This window comes from Delphinapterus leucas, chromosome 18 (genome assembly GCF_059928025.1).
Source record: "Delphinapterus leucas isolate spDelLeu-1000000601 "Yukka" chromosome 18, BTC_Dleu_Yukka2, whole genome shotgun sequence".
Lineage (NCBI taxonomy): Eukaryota > Metazoa > Chordata > Mammalia > Artiodactyla > Monodontidae > Delphinapterus > Delphinapterus leucas.
Genome location: NC_143146.1, coordinates 72,095,210 through 72,116,575, shown reverse-complemented (window position 1 = coordinate 72,116,575; position 21,366 = coordinate 72,095,210). Strand labels below are relative to the sequence as shown.

Genomic DNA, 21,366 nt, shown 5'->3' with positions numbered 1-21,366 from the left:
CTACCTTGCCTTTCTTGAATGGCTACAGATGTTAAACACCTTTTCAACAAGATGCTTATTAGCCATGTGAATATCTTCTTTTGTATAGTATCTGTTCCAGTCTTTAGTCCATTTTTTTTCAACTGGGTTGCCTGACTTTTTCTTATTGATTTATTGATCGTTGTTCTTTATATATTCTGGACACAAGTCCTTTGTCATACATATGCTTTGCAAACATCTTCTACCAGTATATGGCTTTCCTTTTTTTTTTTACTTTCTACCAGTATATGGCTTGTCTTAATGGTGCATCTTTTGATGAAAAGAAGTTCATAATTTTAGAATTCTGACTTACTGATCTTTTATCTTTAATGCTTTATTGTCCAGTTTAATAAATCTTTGCTATCCCAAGAAGATGATAATATCCCTTCCATGTTTTCTTCTGGAAGTTTTATTTTATTACCTTTTTACATTTTAGGTGGTGATCTATTTCAAATTAGTTTTTCTATATGATGTGAGGTAAGGGGTTAAGATTTTCCTCACCACATGGACATTCAATTAACCCAGAAGCATTTACTGACAAGACCCACCTTTCCCTACTGAAGTGCAGTGGTGCCTCTTCATAAATCACGTGACTCCATAGAACTTAACCTTTAATAAGTTCCAGTTCTAAAAAGAACTTTAGAAATTTTAGTTATTTGCTATCAGAAAATTATAAACAAATATTTTAGTATGATATATTCCAGAGTCAGTTCAAAATATTAATTTTTCAACAAATATCTGAACTTTTGATGAATGCAAGATACTACACTACGTAATAGAAAAGGCTTTTTTGTATACTGGATTAAGTCTTCCCTCACTATCTAACAAGCAAATCAATCACACTCAGAAACACATGGAGTACTATAAGCCATGCTGATACGAGTTGTTTTATATCCTCAAAGGTACTTTTTGTGCAAAAAAATCTCTTCAAAGGTTTACTTTGATTTTTTAAATATTCAATTTATTAAAGTTAAAACTGCAAAAATTCAGTTAGTCCTTAAAGCTTTTAGATTCACTTACAAATCTTTTTTTATGTACAAGAGTAGCAGATTTTAGAAGTCACTTTTAAGAGGTTTTTGAATAATGCTTGATGCCATTTACAAACCTGGCTAATTAAATGCCACTAAAATTTTTAACATACGTTTATAAATGTAATATATTTTATTTCCTTCTTAGTTCTTCAATTGTCTTACTTAACAAAGCATAACTTACATATAAATACTTTCATAAACTTAGTAAGTTAAACTTATAAATGAGGTAAGCCTAATTTCTCCTAAATGTTCCCCAAAAGTACTTAACATAAATTTTCATGTAAAATCACAGATCTAAATTATTCCATAATACACTTAAAATTGGAATTGCATGCTTATCACCCTCATTAGCCATATTGTCTTAAATTACAAGTACATAAAAATAATAAATAAATATGTACATATCCCTTAACAAAAAATACTACTATTACAGTTTTGAGTCTCTTAGACATTTCTACTCTTAATTCTAAATGTCACTGGAGTTGAAAGATGCTTACCCACTACAGAAGACAATTATCCAAGTTAACCAAGGTAATATTTAGCCAAAAATTTCAGCTGGTATGAGATCTGGAGCTGCAGACATACTTCTCACACCAAATATTATACAGTCCCATTTAATATCACGGGGGCTGCCCTCTTAGCATTTTGATGTTACCCACAACTAGGTATTTCAGCAAGAACAGGGGCGAGATTCTTGTCAGAGACTCTGATGGGACATACTGATCCTTATTTAAAGTTGCTAAGCCAGTCATTTTATCACTTCTAAGGTAGGGGAAGGGGACGATAACATTACTAATTATTTCGTCTAATGGTAGGATGCCACTACTCCCAGGCAGGTTGATTATTTAATTTTACCTTGCTCTTCTTTGGATCTAAAGATAGGCCCGTGCCTTTTCCATTTAACTCTAAAGACCTCTGAACTTGAAAAACTTAAAATATTTAATTTATCTTATGTCTAACTCTAAAGACCTTAAAACTAGATGGACAATGGCACTCTTTCAGAGTATCGGGACTACACAACTTTTACAGATTATATTAAAATACTATCAGTTGAACTTTAAATATCTCATAGTTCTTTGTCTAGTTTATAGTCAAGTTCTGAAAATATTCTACTGATTTTCAAAACACTGGAATACAAAAACATATGATATAGTCTATGCATTCAAGAAGCTTATAGTTTAGCTAAAAATATATACATATTTTATGTATTATATTGGACATCCCTTTCTATCCACATATAAATCCTGCAACTAAAGCCTTGCTGAAGACGAGTTCCCAACTAAACTATAAATAAAAGTCCTCAAAAACAACAAACTGGAGGATAAGGCCCTCAAGAACTTATGATAAATATATAGATACAGTTTATCTCTAATGAACTGAATTTTCTATCTTTCAGTTTTCTTTTCTGTAACATTAAAAAAAATTTCTGGATAAAATGTAACAAATATCCTGTTTATATATAGGTGATCTTACCAGAAGATAAGAGAAATACCTAACAGTCAAAAAATAAATAAAATACAGCTGACGGCATGGCAGTCCTTGAGGGTTTCCAGGTCTCAGCCACCTAAGGGTTTGAGATTTAATGAGCACAAAGTGAGGCCTGCGACAAGGCCTGAGGCCTACAAATGTCAAAGCTGAACTGAGACTGGCAAGTGAAGCCAGGACTCTCAAAGGGCAGACTTTAAACACGCACATGGAAGAAACAAGTACGTCTGTCCATCTGAGCCTATGTTCTATGTGTGGAGTAAGGTACAAGTCTCCCCTAGAAACAGTAACCAGGGCCTGCACTCGTGTGACTTGGGATTTAGTTTTATACTCCCTTAAGTGAAGAAATTTACCTAAAAGTGGTCCAGGCAGGTGACATCCTGAAGGCACCTGGCTGAACCCAACACAGACCCTCTGAGGAGTGACATCCCCCTAAACAAGCCACATATTAGAATGATTCAAACCTTGAAGGGACACTCTCAACTTTACCACAAACAAGAGCCATCAGAAATAACCAAAAAGACAAGGCTCCAAATAACTTTTGATAATAGAACTATCAGTTATGAACTATAAAAATGAATGTTTAAAATGGTTAAAAGCATAAAAAAGAATTTGAAACAAAAGAAACACAAGTCTTAAGTAGTGTTAAATAAAAATAAATCCATATTCAGATAACCTGTAGTGAAACTATGTAACACCAAGACAAAAAATAAAATCATAAAAACAATGAGAGAGAAAAGAGACGTTATCTACAAACGACAATTAGACTGCTCATGCAAACCAGAAGGCACAATCCTCCTATCGCTAGTGTCATCTGCAAAGCAGAGAGAGAGTGGGGCTGGATATAAGGAGCTGAAGTGAATATAGAACGAGCAGAGGGACAGCACTAGGGAACAACAAGAGGAGGAGATAAGAGAAGAAGGGGCCACAGTTAGGAAAAAAAAAAAAAAAGAGGAAGGAAAAAAGAATAGTACAGTGTAACAGAAGCCAAAAGAAGAAAGATGGTAAATACTATCAACTGTTACAAAAGTTAAACACCTTAACTCTTGAGAATTTGGCATATTCCATTTTAAATTAGGAAGCTGTCTTCAAGAAGTCAGTCCCATACTGCAATGAATAGAGATCCAGGATTTCTACTCATTAAGGAAAGAGAAGCAGTGAACGGCAACACAGGGAAAGTACACATCACAGCAGTTTGCCAGAGGAAAGAAGAAGGGAGAAAACAGTGGTAAAGTGCAGCAAGGCAAATATTTCTTTCAAGAAAAACAAAACTGATGCGTTATGATTTCATTCTGACTTACCACTATCTTGTTCCCATTCCTTAGTTTATCTCTAATGAATTAAAATTTCTATCTTTCAGTTGTCTTTTCTGTAACATAAAAAAAAAAACGATAGAAATACCAAGTTTTTAGGCACTCATTGTAATAAATACCTAGGATTCCAAAATAAGATTTCAAATGAATGACTACTGAGTTCTGCAAAATAAGACAAATGCTTCCTAGAAAACTTACATAAAAGAAATAAAATAGCCAAATGGAATGGGCATCTCCTCTTGGGACACTTTAGGTGAGAATTTAAACCCTGGAAAACACCTGCACCCCACCCTCACTCTCAGATGATCTTGCTTGCTTTTCTTCCCTCATCGAAATAATCAGGAGAGAACCTCCACAAGCGCTCACCTCCACATCTGCCCACTTCTCTGCGTCCACAGCCTTTATAACTAACTGCCTTCCCTCCAGCTACTCTGAATCAGCTATCCTGCACCCGCCCCACCTGTACACTGGATTCTGCCTCCTCCTGTCTCCTCAGGGACATTGCTCCAGTAGCGCCTCTTTCTCCCAGGCATCGTCAATCTTCCCCTTTCTGCTGCAGCATTCTCATCAGCACACAAAAGTCTCGGAAACAACAACAAATTTTGATTCCACTTCCCCAACTACCACTCAAGTTTCTATGCTCCCCTTTTCAACAAGACTCGCTGAAAGAACTGCACGCATTCATTGTTTTCAATTCCTCTCTTCCCATTCTCTGAACCCACTCCATTATTCTCCACCGTTCCACCAAAACCACTCATCATGGTCACCGGTGAGCTCCATGTTGCTAAATCCAATCCAGTTCTCAATCCTTATCTTGCTTAACCTACATGCAACATTTGATAAAGTTGCTTAGAATCTTTAAGCTTCAATTTCTTCCGAAAAAAAATAGGGATGATATTAATAGTACCTATTTTAGAGGGTGGTTGTGAAGACCAAGAAGAAAACCATGTAGAGAGTTTATTAGCATAGTACCTGGTTCACAGTTCAAAACTCCTCACTAAATGTCAGTGACTGTGGTTAATCAGCACTGCTACCTAATTCTTCCCATAGTCTAAATACAGAGTCCATCCCACACTCCAGAAACAGAATTCTGGAAGAGAATATGACTCCAGAGTGTTTAGAAATGAGCATAATCTCAACCTGCCAATCGTACTCAGCAATAACCTACTCCACCGCGTGAAGAATGACCTTAAAATTTCTTTCTTAAAATTCCATACTTGCTGATGATTCCTAAGTAACTGCTACTAATCCCAATCTCTCTTAAACTCTGGTTCTCACTTCCAATTCCTATCCAACAGCATCATCTAGATATTTAATTACCTGCTCCAATTCTCTCATTCTCTTATATCATTAATCACCAAATCCAGTCCATTCTACCTCAGTAATGGCTCTCACACCCATTTTACAAGACTGTAAGCTCAGGAAGGCAGGGACTGTATCTGCTTCTGCATCCCACCGTATCCCCACCATAGTACTGGCACCCAGCATAGTACTTGGTATACAATAGGTGCCAGCATCCTAGGTTAAGCTTTCCACAACGTCTGGATTATTTTTCTGATGGTTTCTGGAGGCCAAGGTCTGTGCTGGTTTTTTTTTTTATTACCTTTATACTTTCCACAGGGCCAAAAATAAAGTTGAGTATATGATGAATGCTCATAAAATATACGTTGGATAGAGCAATAATAGTGTTTTTCTTCCTAAGACTTTAAAACAATTTTACAAAACAATCTCATCATGATGTACATTTTACAGAGGTGAAAAGTGAGGCACAGAGAAGTGAAATTAACTTGGAGGACCACTCAATTAGTGGTGGAACTGATACAAAAGCTTGCTCTCCTACCTCCCAATCCCAGGAAAATTTCCCAGAGCCTGGGTGAGATACCAGTAAGGATGAGAGGGCAGTTTACTGTCTATTGGTACTTGACCTTGGCCTTAACTGATCTTTTCCCGGTGCAAACTGGGATTTAATATGCGAGCAGTTACTTAATCTATTAGGGTACCCAAAGAGAACATAAAGCAACAATTTTAATACCAAGTCAACAAGAATTTCTTCTTTGCTGAAATGCTACAGAATAGCACACATTTGATAAAAAATCAATCATCCTATCTGTATACAGGAACACTCTATGGCGTTTCCCTTGGTTCCAGATGAAATAACGTTAGAGAGCCTAGCAGAGTTCTCTTTTTCAACCTGTATGGGATAAGCCAAATGATTGTTTTCAGGCTTGTGTATCCTGTTGCTACTGCCATATCTCTCAAAAGATGTAACTTTAAAAGACCTAACACATTTATTCTTTAAGTTAAATAAAGAATACTTTATTGAATATAATCTATGTCAAATACTGTTCCAATACAGAAAATCTTAGTTTCATGGCCTCAGGTCTCACCAGCAGAGATCATTTTTAAATGGCCTCATTAAAGAGAATGTGCTTAATAAATTTACATGGAAAATATTATAAAATAATTTAATTAATACAAGATACCTTTTAACTTAGGATACTAAGAATGATCTGGAGGCTTCATCTCTTTGGAGTTTAATTCTCATATTGCCAGAACCTCCCATTATAATCCTACTTTTGTAGCTCAATTTCCTCATACTTAAGGCAATAAATCTAATTCACTTTAAAAGGTTGTTCTGATTTATCCAAGCAGCTGCTGGTAAACAGGATCATGATTAAACCCAGAGGACACGTGACATATAAGGTATAACTTCAAACAATGTGGAAAACCACCAGTGGTAATGGACATTACCTCACCGTACCGTAACAGGGAGAGAGGAGAAGTTCTGTGTTAAAGTCCATGAGGTGAAAAGGCAGACCCACAAGCAGGGCTACCAAACTAGTGGCTAACAATAAACCCAACAGATGCGTCCCGGAAACATTTTGTACAAGACAAGGTAAATTATACTTTCCGACTGGCCTACACTACAATTTCTGTGTGGTATTCTCAAAGAGAAATTTTTTTAATTACATTATTTATTTCATCAAGCATTTTCAGCTTCTTTATTCTCCTACCACCTCTAGTAAGAATTTAATCAAGTGGTTAACAGAACTATATACTATATATTAGGATATATAGATAAATATCAAAATAGACCCATAGATACCACCAAGTATGTGTAGCAAAGTAACATGGCAGAGTGGATATAAATAAGACTCCTGAAGTTGAGGAGATCTGGGTTCAAATCCTGGCTCTGCCACTTTCTTGTTCAGATGACTTTGGGAAAATAACAAACTTTGTAAGCTTCAATTTCCTCAGCTTCATACGATTCATATGAATGAATCGTAGGATCCAAAATGACAGCTTCATACGATTTATTCATAACAATAGATCAGCAATAGTAATATGGGTACACGATACAAGTAGCTACTTCAGAGGATCACTGTACGTTTAAATAAGATAGTGCTTGTAAAACATAAATTGACCGATAACTAGTTATCATGCTCTTCCTAAAAATGACTGCCCACGGGCTTCCCTGGTGGAGCAGTGGTTGAGAGTCCGCTTGCCGATGCAGGGGACACGGGTTTGTGACCCGGTCCGGGGGGATCCCACGTGCCGCGGAGCGGCTGGGCTCGTGAGCCATGGCCGCTGAGCCTGCGCGTCCGGAGCCTGTGCTCCGCAACGGGAGAGGCCACAACAGTGAGAGGCCCGCGTACCGCAAAAAAAAAAAAAAGACTGCCCACTTCATGAGACTTGGACATTGAAAAAACCATATTCTCTCTGCCAGAGTTATTCAAAATGTTTCAGAAAACTAAGGATTTATATAGAATGTACAGGAAGGAAAAAAAATTCCTTAGGGAATTTCACAAATGAGGCTATGTCATTTTTAAAACTCTGTTAGTCTCTTACTATTTATCTGAAAGAACGCTGTAGTCTTTTACTTCAGAGTTGATGATTCACTTCACTTATTACATGCCAGTTACTGTCCTAAACATTAAATTTCCTTAATTAATTCCATGAGGTAGACATCCCCATTTTACAGACAGTGAAGCTAATGTTTACAGGTTAAATAACTTGCACAAGGTCATAAAGCAAAGAGGTGTCAGAAGTAGAATTCAAACTCAGATCTCGTGGGCTCCAGTCAATTGTCTTCCCATTACACCAAGAATACCTAAGGACTATATCCACTTTTCACTATCTCTAGGTGGAAATTTTATTACTTTTGTTTTATACGACCTGTAGAAGAAACAAAATTTTAAAAGGAAAAAATTATACAATTTTAACCTCCCATAACTTTTAACTCTAAACTTACAATCTTAATATTTGCTTATTCTATCAGCTCATGCACACATTCTGTGCTACAAACGTGCGTAAAGTTGACTTCATTAACATCTGCCTTACGTAGGTATCACTATGATGTTATTACTTGGTGAAGGATCTGTGGATTTGCTTATGTAAAGATTTTATTCTTAAAGTTTAGAACTGCTAATCCCATGATACTACTCAAGGTATTAAACAGAATTCCTTCACTAGTAGAACCCTGTGGAGTTGCTGGGTGTTTTTCCATTGTTGTTGATGATATATGTGGAAATGGGAATCTTTTTTCCCCAAGCAATATACAGTCTTAGATTTGCTTTTATTAAGGATTTCTGATCCACAGAGAAAAAAAAAAAATACACACAATGGTTACACACAAGGGAAACTTTTTTAAAATTTAGTATGGAGGAAGGAGGTTTGGAGAAACATATTCCGGTCCATTCATCTTCCACTTTCATTGAGAATAACGATTAAAACAAGTATAAAAATAAGTCAGATCTGTGCTATGGGCAGTTACAGGAGGCCAAAGAAAAAGAAATAATTGCGCTGGTGTTTCTCTAATGAGAAGAAGTTTTCAGGCAAGTGTTCATCAATGGGAAAATGCCAGCCACACTTTCCATTCAGTCTGAGCCACAGATATTAGATATTAGAGTTATTATCTGTGGCCACTGCCTTCTGAAATACATCATGGTGCTCTAGCAATTACGAACAGGTACTTCCTATACTGAAAATTATTCCCAGGACCAGATGGCTTCACTGGCGAATTCTACCAAACATTTAAAAAAGAATTAATGCCAATCCTTCTTAAACTCTTCCAAAAAACTGAGGAAGAGGGAACACTTCCAAACTCATTTTATGAAGCCAGCATTTCTCTGATACCAAAGCCAAATAAGGACACGATGAGAAAAGAAAACTATAGACCAATATCCTCAATGAATATGGAGGCAAAAATTCTCAACAGAGTATTAGCAAACCAAATTCAATATTAGCAAACCAAATTCAAATACAACATGACCAAGTGGGATTTATCCTTGGGATGCCAGGGTGGTTCAACATATACAAATCAATAAATATGATACACCACATCAACAGAATAAAAGATAAAAATCATACTATCATCTCGATAGATGAAGAAAAGCATTTGACAAAATACGACACCCTTTCATGATAAAAACCCTCAACAAATTGAAGGAACATACCTCAGCATGATAAAGGCCACATACGACAACAGCTAACATTATACTCAACAATGAAAAATTGAACGTTTCTCTTCTTGAACAGCAACAAGATAAGAATGCCCACACTCTCATCACTCTTATTCAGCATAATACTGGAAGTCCTAGCTAGAGTAATTAGGCAAAACAAGGAAATTAAAGGCATCCAAATTGGAAAGGAATAAGCAAAATTGTCTTTATTTGCAAATGGTATGATCTTAAATATAGAAAACCCTAAAGACTCAACCAAAAAACCATTTGAAACTAATCAATGAATTCACTAAAGTTGCAGGATGTAAGATCAACATACAAAAATCAGTTGTGCCTCTATACATTAACAACAAAACATCTGAAAAAGAAACAAAATTATCCCATTCACATTGGCATCAAAAACAATAAAGTACTTAGGAATAAATTTAACCAAGTGAAAGATCTGTACAGTGAAAACTACCAGACTTTAATGAAAGAAACTGAAGAAAACACAAACAAATGGAAAGATATCCTACATTTATGGATCAGAAGATTAATACTGTTAAAATATCCATACTACACAAAGCCATCTACAGATTCAACACAATCCATGTCAAACTTCCAACGGCGCTTTTCACTGCACTAGAAAGAAGAATCCTAAAATTTGTATGGAAACACAAAAGACCAAAAATAGCCAAAGCAATCATGAGAAAGAAGAACAAAGCCAGAGGCATCACACTTCCTGATTTCAAACTACACTATTGATACAAAACTATAGTAATTAAAACAGTATAAAAACAGACACATAGACCAGTGGAACAGAACAGAGAGCTCAGAAATAAACCCCTGTCACATAATAGTGACAAGGGAGCCAAGAACACTCAATGGGGGAGAGGATAATCTCTTCAACAAATCCTGTTGAGAGAACTGGATAACCACAGCGGAAAAAATGAACTTGAACCCTTGTCTTACACCACTCACAAAAATGAACTCGAAATGGATTTAAAAGACTTAAAACATAAGGCCCGATACTGCAAAACCCTAGAAGAAAACACAGGAAGGAAGCTCCTTGATATTGGTCTTGGTAATGATCTTTTTAGATGACACCAAAAGCACAAGCAACAAAAGCAAAAATCAACAAATGGGACTACATCAAACTAAAAAGCTCCTGTATGGCAAAAGAAGCAATAAAAATAAATAAATAAAAAGGCAACCTACCAAATGGGAGAAAATATTTGCAAACCATAAATCAGATAGGGGGTTAATATCCAAAATGTTAAGTAAATATATATAAAGAGCTCATACAAGTCAATAACAACAACAACCCAATTAGAAAATGGGGAGAGGAACTAAACAGACAGTCTTCCAGAGAAGACATCCAAATGACCAACATGTACATGAAACTATGCTAAACATTACTAATCATCAGGGAAACGCAAATCAAAACAACAATGAGACGTTACCTCGCATCTGTTGGAATGACTATTATCAAGAAGACAAGGGATAAGGGTTGGCAAGGATGTGGAAAGAAGGGAATCCTTGTGCACTGTTGGTGGGAATGAAAACTGGTTCAGCCACTATGGAAAAGAGTATTAAGTTCCTCAGAAAATTAAAAATAGAACTACCAGACGATCCAACAATTCCACTCCCGGGTATATAACCGAAAGAAATAAAAACAGGATACTGAAGAGATATATGCATTCCCACATTGACTGCAGCTTTATTTACAATAACCAAGATATGAAAACAATGTAAGTGACCACTAACAGGTGAAAGGATAAAGATGATGTGGTACACATATACTACAGTGGAATATTATTCAGCCATGACAAAGAAGGAAACCCTGCCATTTGCAACAACATGGATAAACCCTGAAGGCATTATGCTAAGTGAGTTAAGTCATACAAAGAAGGACTAATGCATGTTACTTATATGTGGAATCTGAAAAAGCCAAACTTGTAAAAACAGGAGTTGAAGGGTAGTTACCAGGGGCTGGGAGATGGGGGTGGGGGCAGGGAGTTGGGAAGATGGTGTTTAACGGTACAAACTTGCAACCAGTAGTTAAATAAGTCCCAGAAATCTAATGCACAGCACAGCGATTAAACACTACAATACTGCATCACATACTTCAGAGTTGCTAAGACACTATATCTTAATTCCCACCAGAAAAAGAAATGATAACTATGTAACGTGATAGAGGTGTTAGCTAAGGCTACTGTGATAATCCTATCACAATATATAAATATATCAAATCAACAGACTGTACACCTTAAACTTACACAATGCTATGTCAATTATATCTAAATAAAAACAGTGTCAGCTTTTAGCTTTAAACAAGAAATGTATTTCTAAATTAATGACTTTCAGGAAAAAACAAGGTATTTATTATACATACATAAAATTTTCAAGTCTGATCCATCAAAATGCCATTATATTTACTTTGGAACTTCCTAAGACTCTTGAAACAGTGCTTTTTGAGGGGTAACAGTCACCTTAATCCAAAACACCTGAGGGTGGCTACATCTGAGGAAAGCACTATATTACTGTAGACCTTAGAAAAGAATCATCATCTAGTGTTTTTATAATGGGAATCATAAAATTATCTCTAACTCAGTGGAAAAAAATCCTGAAGGAATAAATTAACTACATTTCACAGTTCTTTAAATGCTTTTAGGAAATTTTAAGAGATCAACAAGCTAAATACACGATCACAGCTACTAACCAAAGGGATATTTATTTTCTATGATGCAACACTCTGGCCACAATATACAACTTCACAAAAAAGGGGACTGAAAGCCAGAAAGACCTAAGCTCAGCTCCTGGTCTAGCCTAACTTACAGGTCAAGGTCTCCCAAACCTCAGTTTCTTTACTTGTGGAATTAATGAAGTTACTCATTCAATGTTGGCTGAATGCCTACTATGTGCCAAACACTGTGTGAGCAGTGGAAGTTTGCTATTTGTTATTTGTTTTGAGTAAATAAAACCATGGTCCTTGCCCTTGCAAAACTCCTAATCTTGTCAAGAGACAAAGAAACACAACATAACTAGGATGAACACTGTTATGCGAGGGAAACCAGAAAAGGCTGCAGAGAAGACAAGCAGTTTAGCTGAGACTCGAAGAATGAATATGAGTTGCTTAGATGGGGACTGTGGTTATTCCTTGAGGAAGAACAGACCATGGAAAGACAGGAAGACAGCAAAGAAGAAGAAGAGAGAGGTTTAACGCAGATAATGCACAGACAGAGCATCAAGGAGATAAACTTCAAGCCTTATTGACACACTAGGGAATTTGCCCTTTAGGGCAAATTTAGGGAAAGGTTAGGGAACGTTTAGGGAAAGGTTAGGTTCCTTCAACACTAAGATTCAGGAAACTGGCTGTATGCCCAACCGGATGAACCCAATTTGTCCACCATTTCATCTAAAGTTGTTAGTCTTTTAAAGCAAAAAAGCTCTGATGCTGACATTATGAAATCTAAAAGAACCTGCTTAACTGATAAATTTATCAGTTAAACTAAAATTTAGGACTAGCAGTAGATTGCTATTGTTTTGATTACAGTAGTAAAACATTCCAAAAGCAAGACAGATGACAAATGATATACTTCTGTTCTTTATCAAATACAAACCCTGTAAACATACGTGTGAAAATTATAAATAGGTATTAAATTTACATGCCCCCCAAAACAGTTTTTCATACTTTGTTCAAATAAAGCTTTACTCTCTTCACTCTGAATACCAATTAACTACAGAAGTACCTAAAGAGAATGTAAAGTCCCAGTTACCTGTGTTCTGCAGGCACAGGGGGCGGCCAAACAGCAGGGTCTCTAAATGGTTCATCTTGACAGGACACAGGGAAATCTGGGGGCTTGTCGATTTTAAAACTTTCCAAAGTGCTGACAATACTTTTAACTTGTTCATATTCTTCCAATAATTCCTGCCGAACCTTAAAAAAATAGCCTTTATGCTACAAAATATTTATATAAATTGCAAATAACGAATTGCTATAGAATTCTAGTTTTCTTAATGTTGTTCAAAGTATGCAAAATGGGTAATTAAAACATAGTTTAAAAAAACAACTATTTAAAGTTACATAGGAGGCCAGGAATTGGCTTGAAGACATACATGTAATATATATCTTTTCTTAGTGCAAGTTGTTATATATCTTTCATGAAGAAATTCTTTCTACCAAAGAATGTGATGACCATTAAGACAATTTAAAACAAGCAACTAAGTTAGTAAGAAGTTAACCATTCCCAGAAATCTATAATGTTATGCTAAATACTTTTAATATATTTGTAAATAGCTTCCTCAAAAATTGTCAGCCAAAATGCTGATAGGAAATCAGCATTTCCTATCCCCAATATCACAAAATACGAAATGCCTGTCGTGAGCATCTGAAAGCCTGAAGTTGTGCAATATTGATACTAAGAACTACCCATTTCCAATTTAAATTCTGCCTCACCAAGGTCTGAATTCTTTTCGCCTTGTTTAAAATCTTTCAAGTCCTGGCTAAAGTTTATTTTGAGCTCAAAGGCAAGATTTTTCCCATATTTAAAAACCTTCACTGAGCACCAACTATGTGGAAATTCTCATGTTTTCAAACTTTGAGCCCAAACTAATTTTCAAAGACAAGCAGGTAATAGATTGAAAATTACATTTATAAATTAATTTTAACAATTTTAATTTTCTTAACCAGAAAGCACACTTTCCTATAAAGCAGAGCGTAAGAAACTTTCCCTTAACTTTATCTCAAATAATATATAGAAAGGAACATATAAGGGAGTCACAGAACCAAAGAAAAATCTAAATTCAACTAATATATGCAATTATAGGCTACACTTAGAGAAATGAAATTTCAGAACCTAACAGAAAGAAACATAGTAGAAGTACCAGAACAGAAATGGTCACTATTTAACACAATTAAGAACAGGTCAAAAATATTTCCATGCTAGATTAATAAACAACTCTTGCCTGGGGCTAGGATGTAGGCTAGAACACAACTAAAAATTTCAACTTGAGCTAAAGCGAGTGCATTGTTTTCACTCAACATAATTTGGTTAACACTTAAGTTGGAAAATAAGCCAAATTTACCCTGAAAACTTAGTAAACCATCAATTTCTGACCAGTGGAAAACTTAAAAGAAACACTTGAAAGGCATTAGCACATAAATGAAACTTCAAAGAAATGCCTGACTTTGTACTTTTAATTTTAAAAGGATTTTAAGTTTTAAGAGTAAGTGGGGAAATTCTAATTCAAGTTTTTATTAACTGTAATATTATATAACCAAGTTGTATAGTCAAGAGACACAGCAAATATATTAGTGTTTTTTATTAGATTACTGACTCCTTTGTATTTATAAGCAGTCTTTCAAAAGAGGAGGAAATCTTCTTAAAGGAAAAGTTTTATGAAATGAGTCGAAATTACATGTAAAATGAAAGGGGAAAGGGCAAGTAGAAATACCTTATTTCAAAAATTTGTAATCACACACAATTAGTCAACTGATCAGGGAAAAGAATTAAAAGTAGATTCAATTTGAATTAAATATCTTCAAAATATGTCTCATAAAATATATTATCAAAAGTATATAAAATATTAACTGGGAAAGACAGAAAACTATTCAGAGTACATTTTAAATATATTTCAGTATTCAGACAAATAAGAGCTATTCACAAAAATCTCAAACTAATTTTCTAACTCTTATCTTTCAAGTATAACAGACCGCTGCCCTCATTCACTGAAAACTTGAACGTGACCTTACCTGCTGCCATTTGCCTTTGACAGCTGGGTCTCTGACTGACTGGCAATGTCTCTGAATCTGCTGTATCACCCCCTGGTAATATACCATTGATGAGTCATAATTTCCAAGAAGTGCATATTCTCTTCCTTTCTTTGCATTGTCACAAATCTCAGCCAAATTCATCTTTCAGAGACCTAAACATAAAATATGACTTTTTATTAAGTTTTCAGTACTGACTTTAAAGCATTTCTTATTATGATTTAAAAGATCTGCTTAAAACTACTTTGAAAGTCAAAATGGTTCTCTCACTCTTTGAGGTTATCTGAATGCATCTTATAATACTGAACAAAATTCCCAATTTTGGAAATACAAAGGAGATCACAAAAGAACACACAAAGAGATAATAAGGAGACAAATTACACAGCTCTGAACTATCGATTTATGTTACAGGTACATAAATTAGACACTAGTTCTCCTTGCTCATTTATAATTACTACACGCTGCAATAATAGTGAAGATGAACTTGCTTTATTTTAGTCCACCTATTCTTGACAATGTAAAAATAAATATATGAATATCTCACATTTTCCAATGACATCAACAATTAAAACTGCAGAAACTATTTCTCACTAAAACTATTTGGCCCCAAGAACAAAAAGTTAAGGAACTTTTTGACTTAAGGAACACATTTTAAAAGAACAGCCTATAGTTGCCCATGCATCGTTTGTATACATTTAATTGTTCCATACAATTTAAATCTAAGCAAAAACCTGTGAATTAAACTACCTGAGCTCTTTTTGCTCCTCATGTTGTAATCTTCTATGACCTTGTCATTTGTAACTTTTTGTCTGTGCAAATAACTATCATTAATCTTAATTAATAATCTAATTAATAAGATGCTAGGAAAAAATATCATTTGAACCTCTGGTTTCCACCAAAGCCCTCCAGCCCAGTAATCCTGGCTTTTCTTCCAGGCTTCTCTAAAGTCTCCCAAGATCATCCAAGGCTTCTAAGCAAAGCTGCTTTCCACCGAAAACTACAAAGAGTAGGAAGTCCAAAGATACAGGAGAATGACATCTTGGGAAAGAGTCCAAATTGACCTACTCTTATTTCCTGGAACAGTAAACCAATGAATACACTTGGTAGAGAAAAATCAAAATATTTCTCCATGCCTTCCTGAGGGAATTAAATTTTGATGTGGGTAGCTTGGCCCTTCCTCTCTACTTCTTATCTATTCTTAAGGGGCTCAAAACCTCTTCCTCAAAATTAACTGTCTCTAGTTCTAGTCATTTCAGCTGACTCCAGTACATTTCTGAGAATAAAATTGTTTCCTTTATGTGTTTTGGCATATTATTTGCCCCTTCTCCAGGCATAGGCTCCTTGAAGGCAGCATCTATGTTACTTGAGAATCACACTGCAGCAAATAGTACACTACTGTTACACAGTAAGAAATGTCAACATTCAGTAGATCTACCCACAGAAAATAGGACAACCACGGAAAGCCTCCTCTTCAAATTAGAACAATTCTTCAAATTAGTCACTGTGAGACAAAAGCATTAATTCTGCTAATATGTACAGGTACACAAATATGCAGACTGAAAACACCTCGATGGAAAGCAGGGGTCAGCAAACTTTTTCTGTAAAGGGCCAGAGAGTACATATTTTTAGCTTTGAGGGGCAATGGGCAAAATTGAGGATATTATGTAAGTACTTACATAATGAGACAAAAATGTCCACAATTTTTATCAACAAAATTCAAAATATTACAGTAGTAATAGTTGAGTACAACTTTTTGCAAAACAGGTCTACTAATAAGAATGGAACTCTTTTGTGGGGGGATATTTCATGTAGTTCAGATTCAAAGTTACTGTTCCCTATCATCAAAATCACTTGCAAATGTTCGTATGTTAATGCTGTTCTTTAATAATACTTATGCATTTCATGTTTAAAAGTGTCTTTTTACCCAGATAGGTACTGTCACATAATGATATCAAATCACAAGCATATGATTTCATCCAGCATATTCTCTGTTTGGAAAGCATTTAAAGATTTTATTCTTCTCTTGATAACGTCTTTTAGCATGTCATTACATTGCATGTTAATCACTTCCAATTGAAGGGTAAGTGGAAGTATCTCAATTACACAGTTAAATGGATTTCATAATATGGAAATTTCCTTTGCACTTGCATCAAAGTAGTTTGAGCTCAAAAAAATATACTGAAAATCTGGGTGGGAATGGAGATCTCACTTCTTTGCTTTAAGCTTTGACAGCAAGGAAAGCTATATAAAATAGCTTGGTATTACTTGTGATTCAAACATTTGTTGGCATTGAAATAACTTTTAGTTTTGCATATAAGCACTGTTTGGTCCTGTAATTTTCAGTTGATTCATAAAGAAACATTATTAAGTCTGCAGCCAAACTGATTTCCAAAGCCATTCAGTGTTCAGTAATAGTGGGTGAGAGCAGTTCCTCTCATTCAGAAAAATTTCAAATCAGCCCTTCGCTCAAACGATTACAATAGAACTTTACCACTACAAGCCACCAAACTGCTGTGTGGCAGGGGCAAGTCTATTTCTGACAAAGATTCATGGAACTGACAATGGCTAAGTCCTCAAGAGCAACACTCGAGTCTTAAGACACTAATGCTTCCTTACTACATGATAGATTCAAATATTCTCTGCAAAACACCTGCTGATAAAAAAAAAACAGTGAAGGGCTTCCGTGGTGGCACAGTGGTTAAGAATCTGCCTGCCAATGCAGGAGACATGGGTTCGAGCCCTGGTCCGGGAAGATCCCACATGGCACAGAGCAACTAAGCCTGTGCACCACAACTACTCAGCCTGTGCTCTAGACCCCACGAGCCACAACTACTGAGCCAGCGTGCTGCAACTACTGAAGCCTATGCACCTACAGCCCGTGCTCCGCAACAAAAGAAGCCACCACAATGAGAAGCCCATGCGCCACAACGAAGAGGAGCCCCTGCTCACAGCAACTAGAGAAAGCCCGTGTGCAGCAACGAAGACCCAACACAGCCAAAAATAAATAAAATAAAAAATAAATAAATTTTTAAAAAACAGTGAAGAGCCAACAACTTTAACCATGCTACATTTTCACAGCTTTGTAAATTTGTTCACCTAAGCCTTTTCCTGTTCTACACATATTTTTTGCCACCCCGAGTTTCAACACATCTTAACAGATTCCACTTCAGGTTGTACAGAATTCGTGTTTTCTCAACTTTTTATAAGTATTCCTGTCTGTAGCTATTCCACAAATACTATTCAGTAAATGTAATTTTTCAGTAACTTCAAACTCAGCATTGACTTCTCAAATAAACACTTAAGCTGTTTTGGTAACATCTGTCAATTCATCAAGAGCCAAGGAAAACCAATCAAAATCATTTGCCTTGTTTTATTTAATTGATTATTGATGTCCTCAATAGCGACTGTTCTCACCAGAAGGCTAAGAGTCATAAGCAAGTTTATTTTCTCCAGACACATTTCTTTGGCTGCTACAATCAAACAAGATTTACTTAAATTACCATTGGTAAATGACTTCCTTGTTTGGCCAACAAATGAGACACTCAGAAACTTACTCTGGGTGCAGCCTGATTTTCGTTTTTTAATTTTGTGAAGAAATTCTGCTTAAAAAGATATTCCTTTTTAAGTTTTCTAACCACTGCGTTCCTATGAATTGGGAATACCATGACGAGTGACTACTCTGGTAATGTCAGCGTAAATTCTATGTCTTTAGCACAGCTATGGTGTCACTGCATAATAATCAAAATGCTTTGTCATTTAGTTCGATATTCTACACTCCACTGTGCTTTAAAAGTATAACTATGTCAAGTCCATTTTTCTCATCTTTTCTTGTTTTGACATGATGGGAATCCGCTGACAATAAATGAAGTAAAATGTCACAGAACCAGTAACATGCAGGGCACGTGAAACACTGTGCTTACAGCGCACACCAGGCAGCAGCCCAAAGCAATGAGAACATCACAAAGTCTCTACTCCAACTACTGAGCTCTGCACAAAAGGAGCCATAAACAATATGTAAACAAACGAGTGTGGTTGTGTTCCGATAAAAATGTGTTTACAGACACTGATATCTGAATTTCATTTATTTTCACGTCACAGAACACTATTCCTCTTTTGACTTCTTTAACCATTAAAAAAAACGAAAGTAACATTCTTAGTTCATGGGCCATACAAAAATAAGGAGCAGACTGAATTTGGCCCCCAGACTATAGTTTGCCAACTCCTGCTTTCAGCTTGTCTTAAGACTCTAGGAAAATAAACACATATTAACCCAAAAGAAGTAGAAGGAAGAACATAATAAGGTTAAGAGCAAAAATCAATAAAACAGAACAGAAAAAAAAAAAAAGAAATTTCTATGTAGCCAAAAGCTGGTTCTTTGGAAAGATCATTAAAAATGATTAAACCTCTAGTATTACTGACCAAGAAAGGGAGAGAGAAAATACAAATTACCAAAATCAGAAATGATGGAGGGGTTATCACTACAAACTTTAGAGCTATTAAAAGGCAAAAGAGGGCTTAATGAAATGGACAAGTTCTATGAAAGTCACAACATACCAAAGCTATTTCTCAAGAAGAAACAGAGTAATTAATCTGAATAGTCCTCTGTCAATCAATGAAATTCAATTTGTAATTTAAAATCTTTCCACCAAAGGAACCCCAAAAAAAACAAACAAAAAAAAACTCCCCAAACACTCCAAATCCAAAAGGTTTCACAAGTGAATCCTCTCAAGTACTCAGGGAAAAAATAAACCAATTTCAAACAAACTCTCTCAGAAAAAGGAAGAGGTGGAAAAACCGCCAACTCATACTTTAAGGCCAGCTTTACCCTGATACCAAAACCAGACATTATAAGAAAAGAAATTTACCTACCGGTATCCCTCAGGAACACAGATACAAAAATATTTAAATTTTAGCTAATCAAGTCCAGTATATAAAAAGGATAACACATTATGACCAAGTGGGGTTTATACCAAAAATTCAAGGTGGTTTCTATTAAAAAACCAATCAGTATAATTTTTTTTTTTTTTTTTTTCGGTACGCGGGCCTCTCACTGTTGTGGCCTCTTCCGTTGCGGAGCACAGGCTCCGGACACGCAGGCTCAGCGGCCATGGCTCACGGGCCCAGCCGCTCCGCGGCATGTGGGATCTTCCCAGACCAGGGCACGAACCCGCGTCCCCTGCATCGGCAGGCGGACTCTCAACCACCGCGCCACCAGGGAAGCCCGATGAATCTTTTTATATAGATCAAATTATCATTTTGTAATGTAACTACTACCTGATCTACCTGCTTAATGTGGTCAAGTAAAGTCACAGAACATGGCCTTTTGTCAAAGAGAACTGAGAATCCTGCCATGTTGTTGGTAAGGAAGGGGGAGAAGGGGGAGAGAAAGGCCTTCGGTTACGGAGCACTTCAGGTTTACCTCCGTTAAACTGTCTAATCTTCCCAAAAATCTTATAGATAGCATTAACATCTTTTTTGAGTGGGGCGCAGGTCTGGAAACATGCGCATGATCACATGGAAAATAAGCTGTAGTTCCAGAAGTGGACAACAGATCTATCTGACACCTCCCACTGCACCACACTCAGGAAATGATCCTTGGAGAAATGTTCTCTGTAAAAGAATATCACTGTATATGTTGAGAAAATAAAGTATTGATCCAAAAGATCTGTAAGGGCCTTTCTAGTTTTAGTGTGATATTTATACAAATAGACAGCAATTATCAGTTTAAATGAATAAATCTAAAGTTATTGAGCAATGGTCCAATCATAAGTTCTTGGTCTGAATTCTCTTCTCTTCAGGAACACATTAGGATATTGGTTTCCTCACTATTTTAAGCTTCCCCTTAGTAAACCAATCAAATTTTAAGGAAAAAAAAAAAATTGCACCGCCTAGTGTTTTGCTGTCATCTAATCAATGAAACAATTCTTAACTTGTCCTAGCTCAGGTTCCATAGTGGCTATTTCAAATCTCCACTATTCTCCTTTCCTAACCCCAATCTCATCTCTCATCAATTGACGTTTACTTCTATGCACCTCTTAGGGGCCATAAGCTTTGAACTCTCACCTTTTACCACCCAACCTATAAATACCTGTATCTATTCCCATCTTTTCCTTTTTCAGAGCTTCTCCCCTCCTATCAACACTAGCATGCTGCCTAGTAACACAGCTAGAACTTATGAAACGTACCAAATTCATTCTAGCCGAATTCTTCCACCCTGCTCATCCCATCCTTTCCTACTTTCTCAGGGATCTCAATCAGCTCTCTCCTCGCTCTTCGTCGCCTACATTGTCACACATTTCCTCTTT

The 21,366-nt window shown here is 36.0% G+C and overlaps 1 protein-coding gene across 7 annotated transcripts in view; it reads right to left on the bottom strand.

The window, feature by feature from the left end:
• KATNAL1 (katanin catalytic subunit A1 like 1) overlaps positions 1–21,366 on the bottom strand; it is a 90,867-nt gene that overhangs the window by 64,981 nt on the left and 4,520 nt on the right. For all 7 annotated transcript variants that reach the window (XR_016388729.1, XR_016388728.1, XM_022574578.2 and 4 more), the window contains exons 2-3: positions 15,044–15,216; positions 13,068–13,228 (exon numbers count right to left, since the gene is read on the bottom strand). Coding sequence is in view for 5 of the 7 variants with exons in the window: in XM_022574578.2 (XP_022430286.2) it covers positions 13,068–13,228; positions 15,044–15,205 (323 nt within the window). In the remaining 2 variants the exon portion in view is untranslated. The remainder of the gene's footprint in view (positions 1–13,067; positions 13,229–15,043; positions 15,217–21,366) is intronic.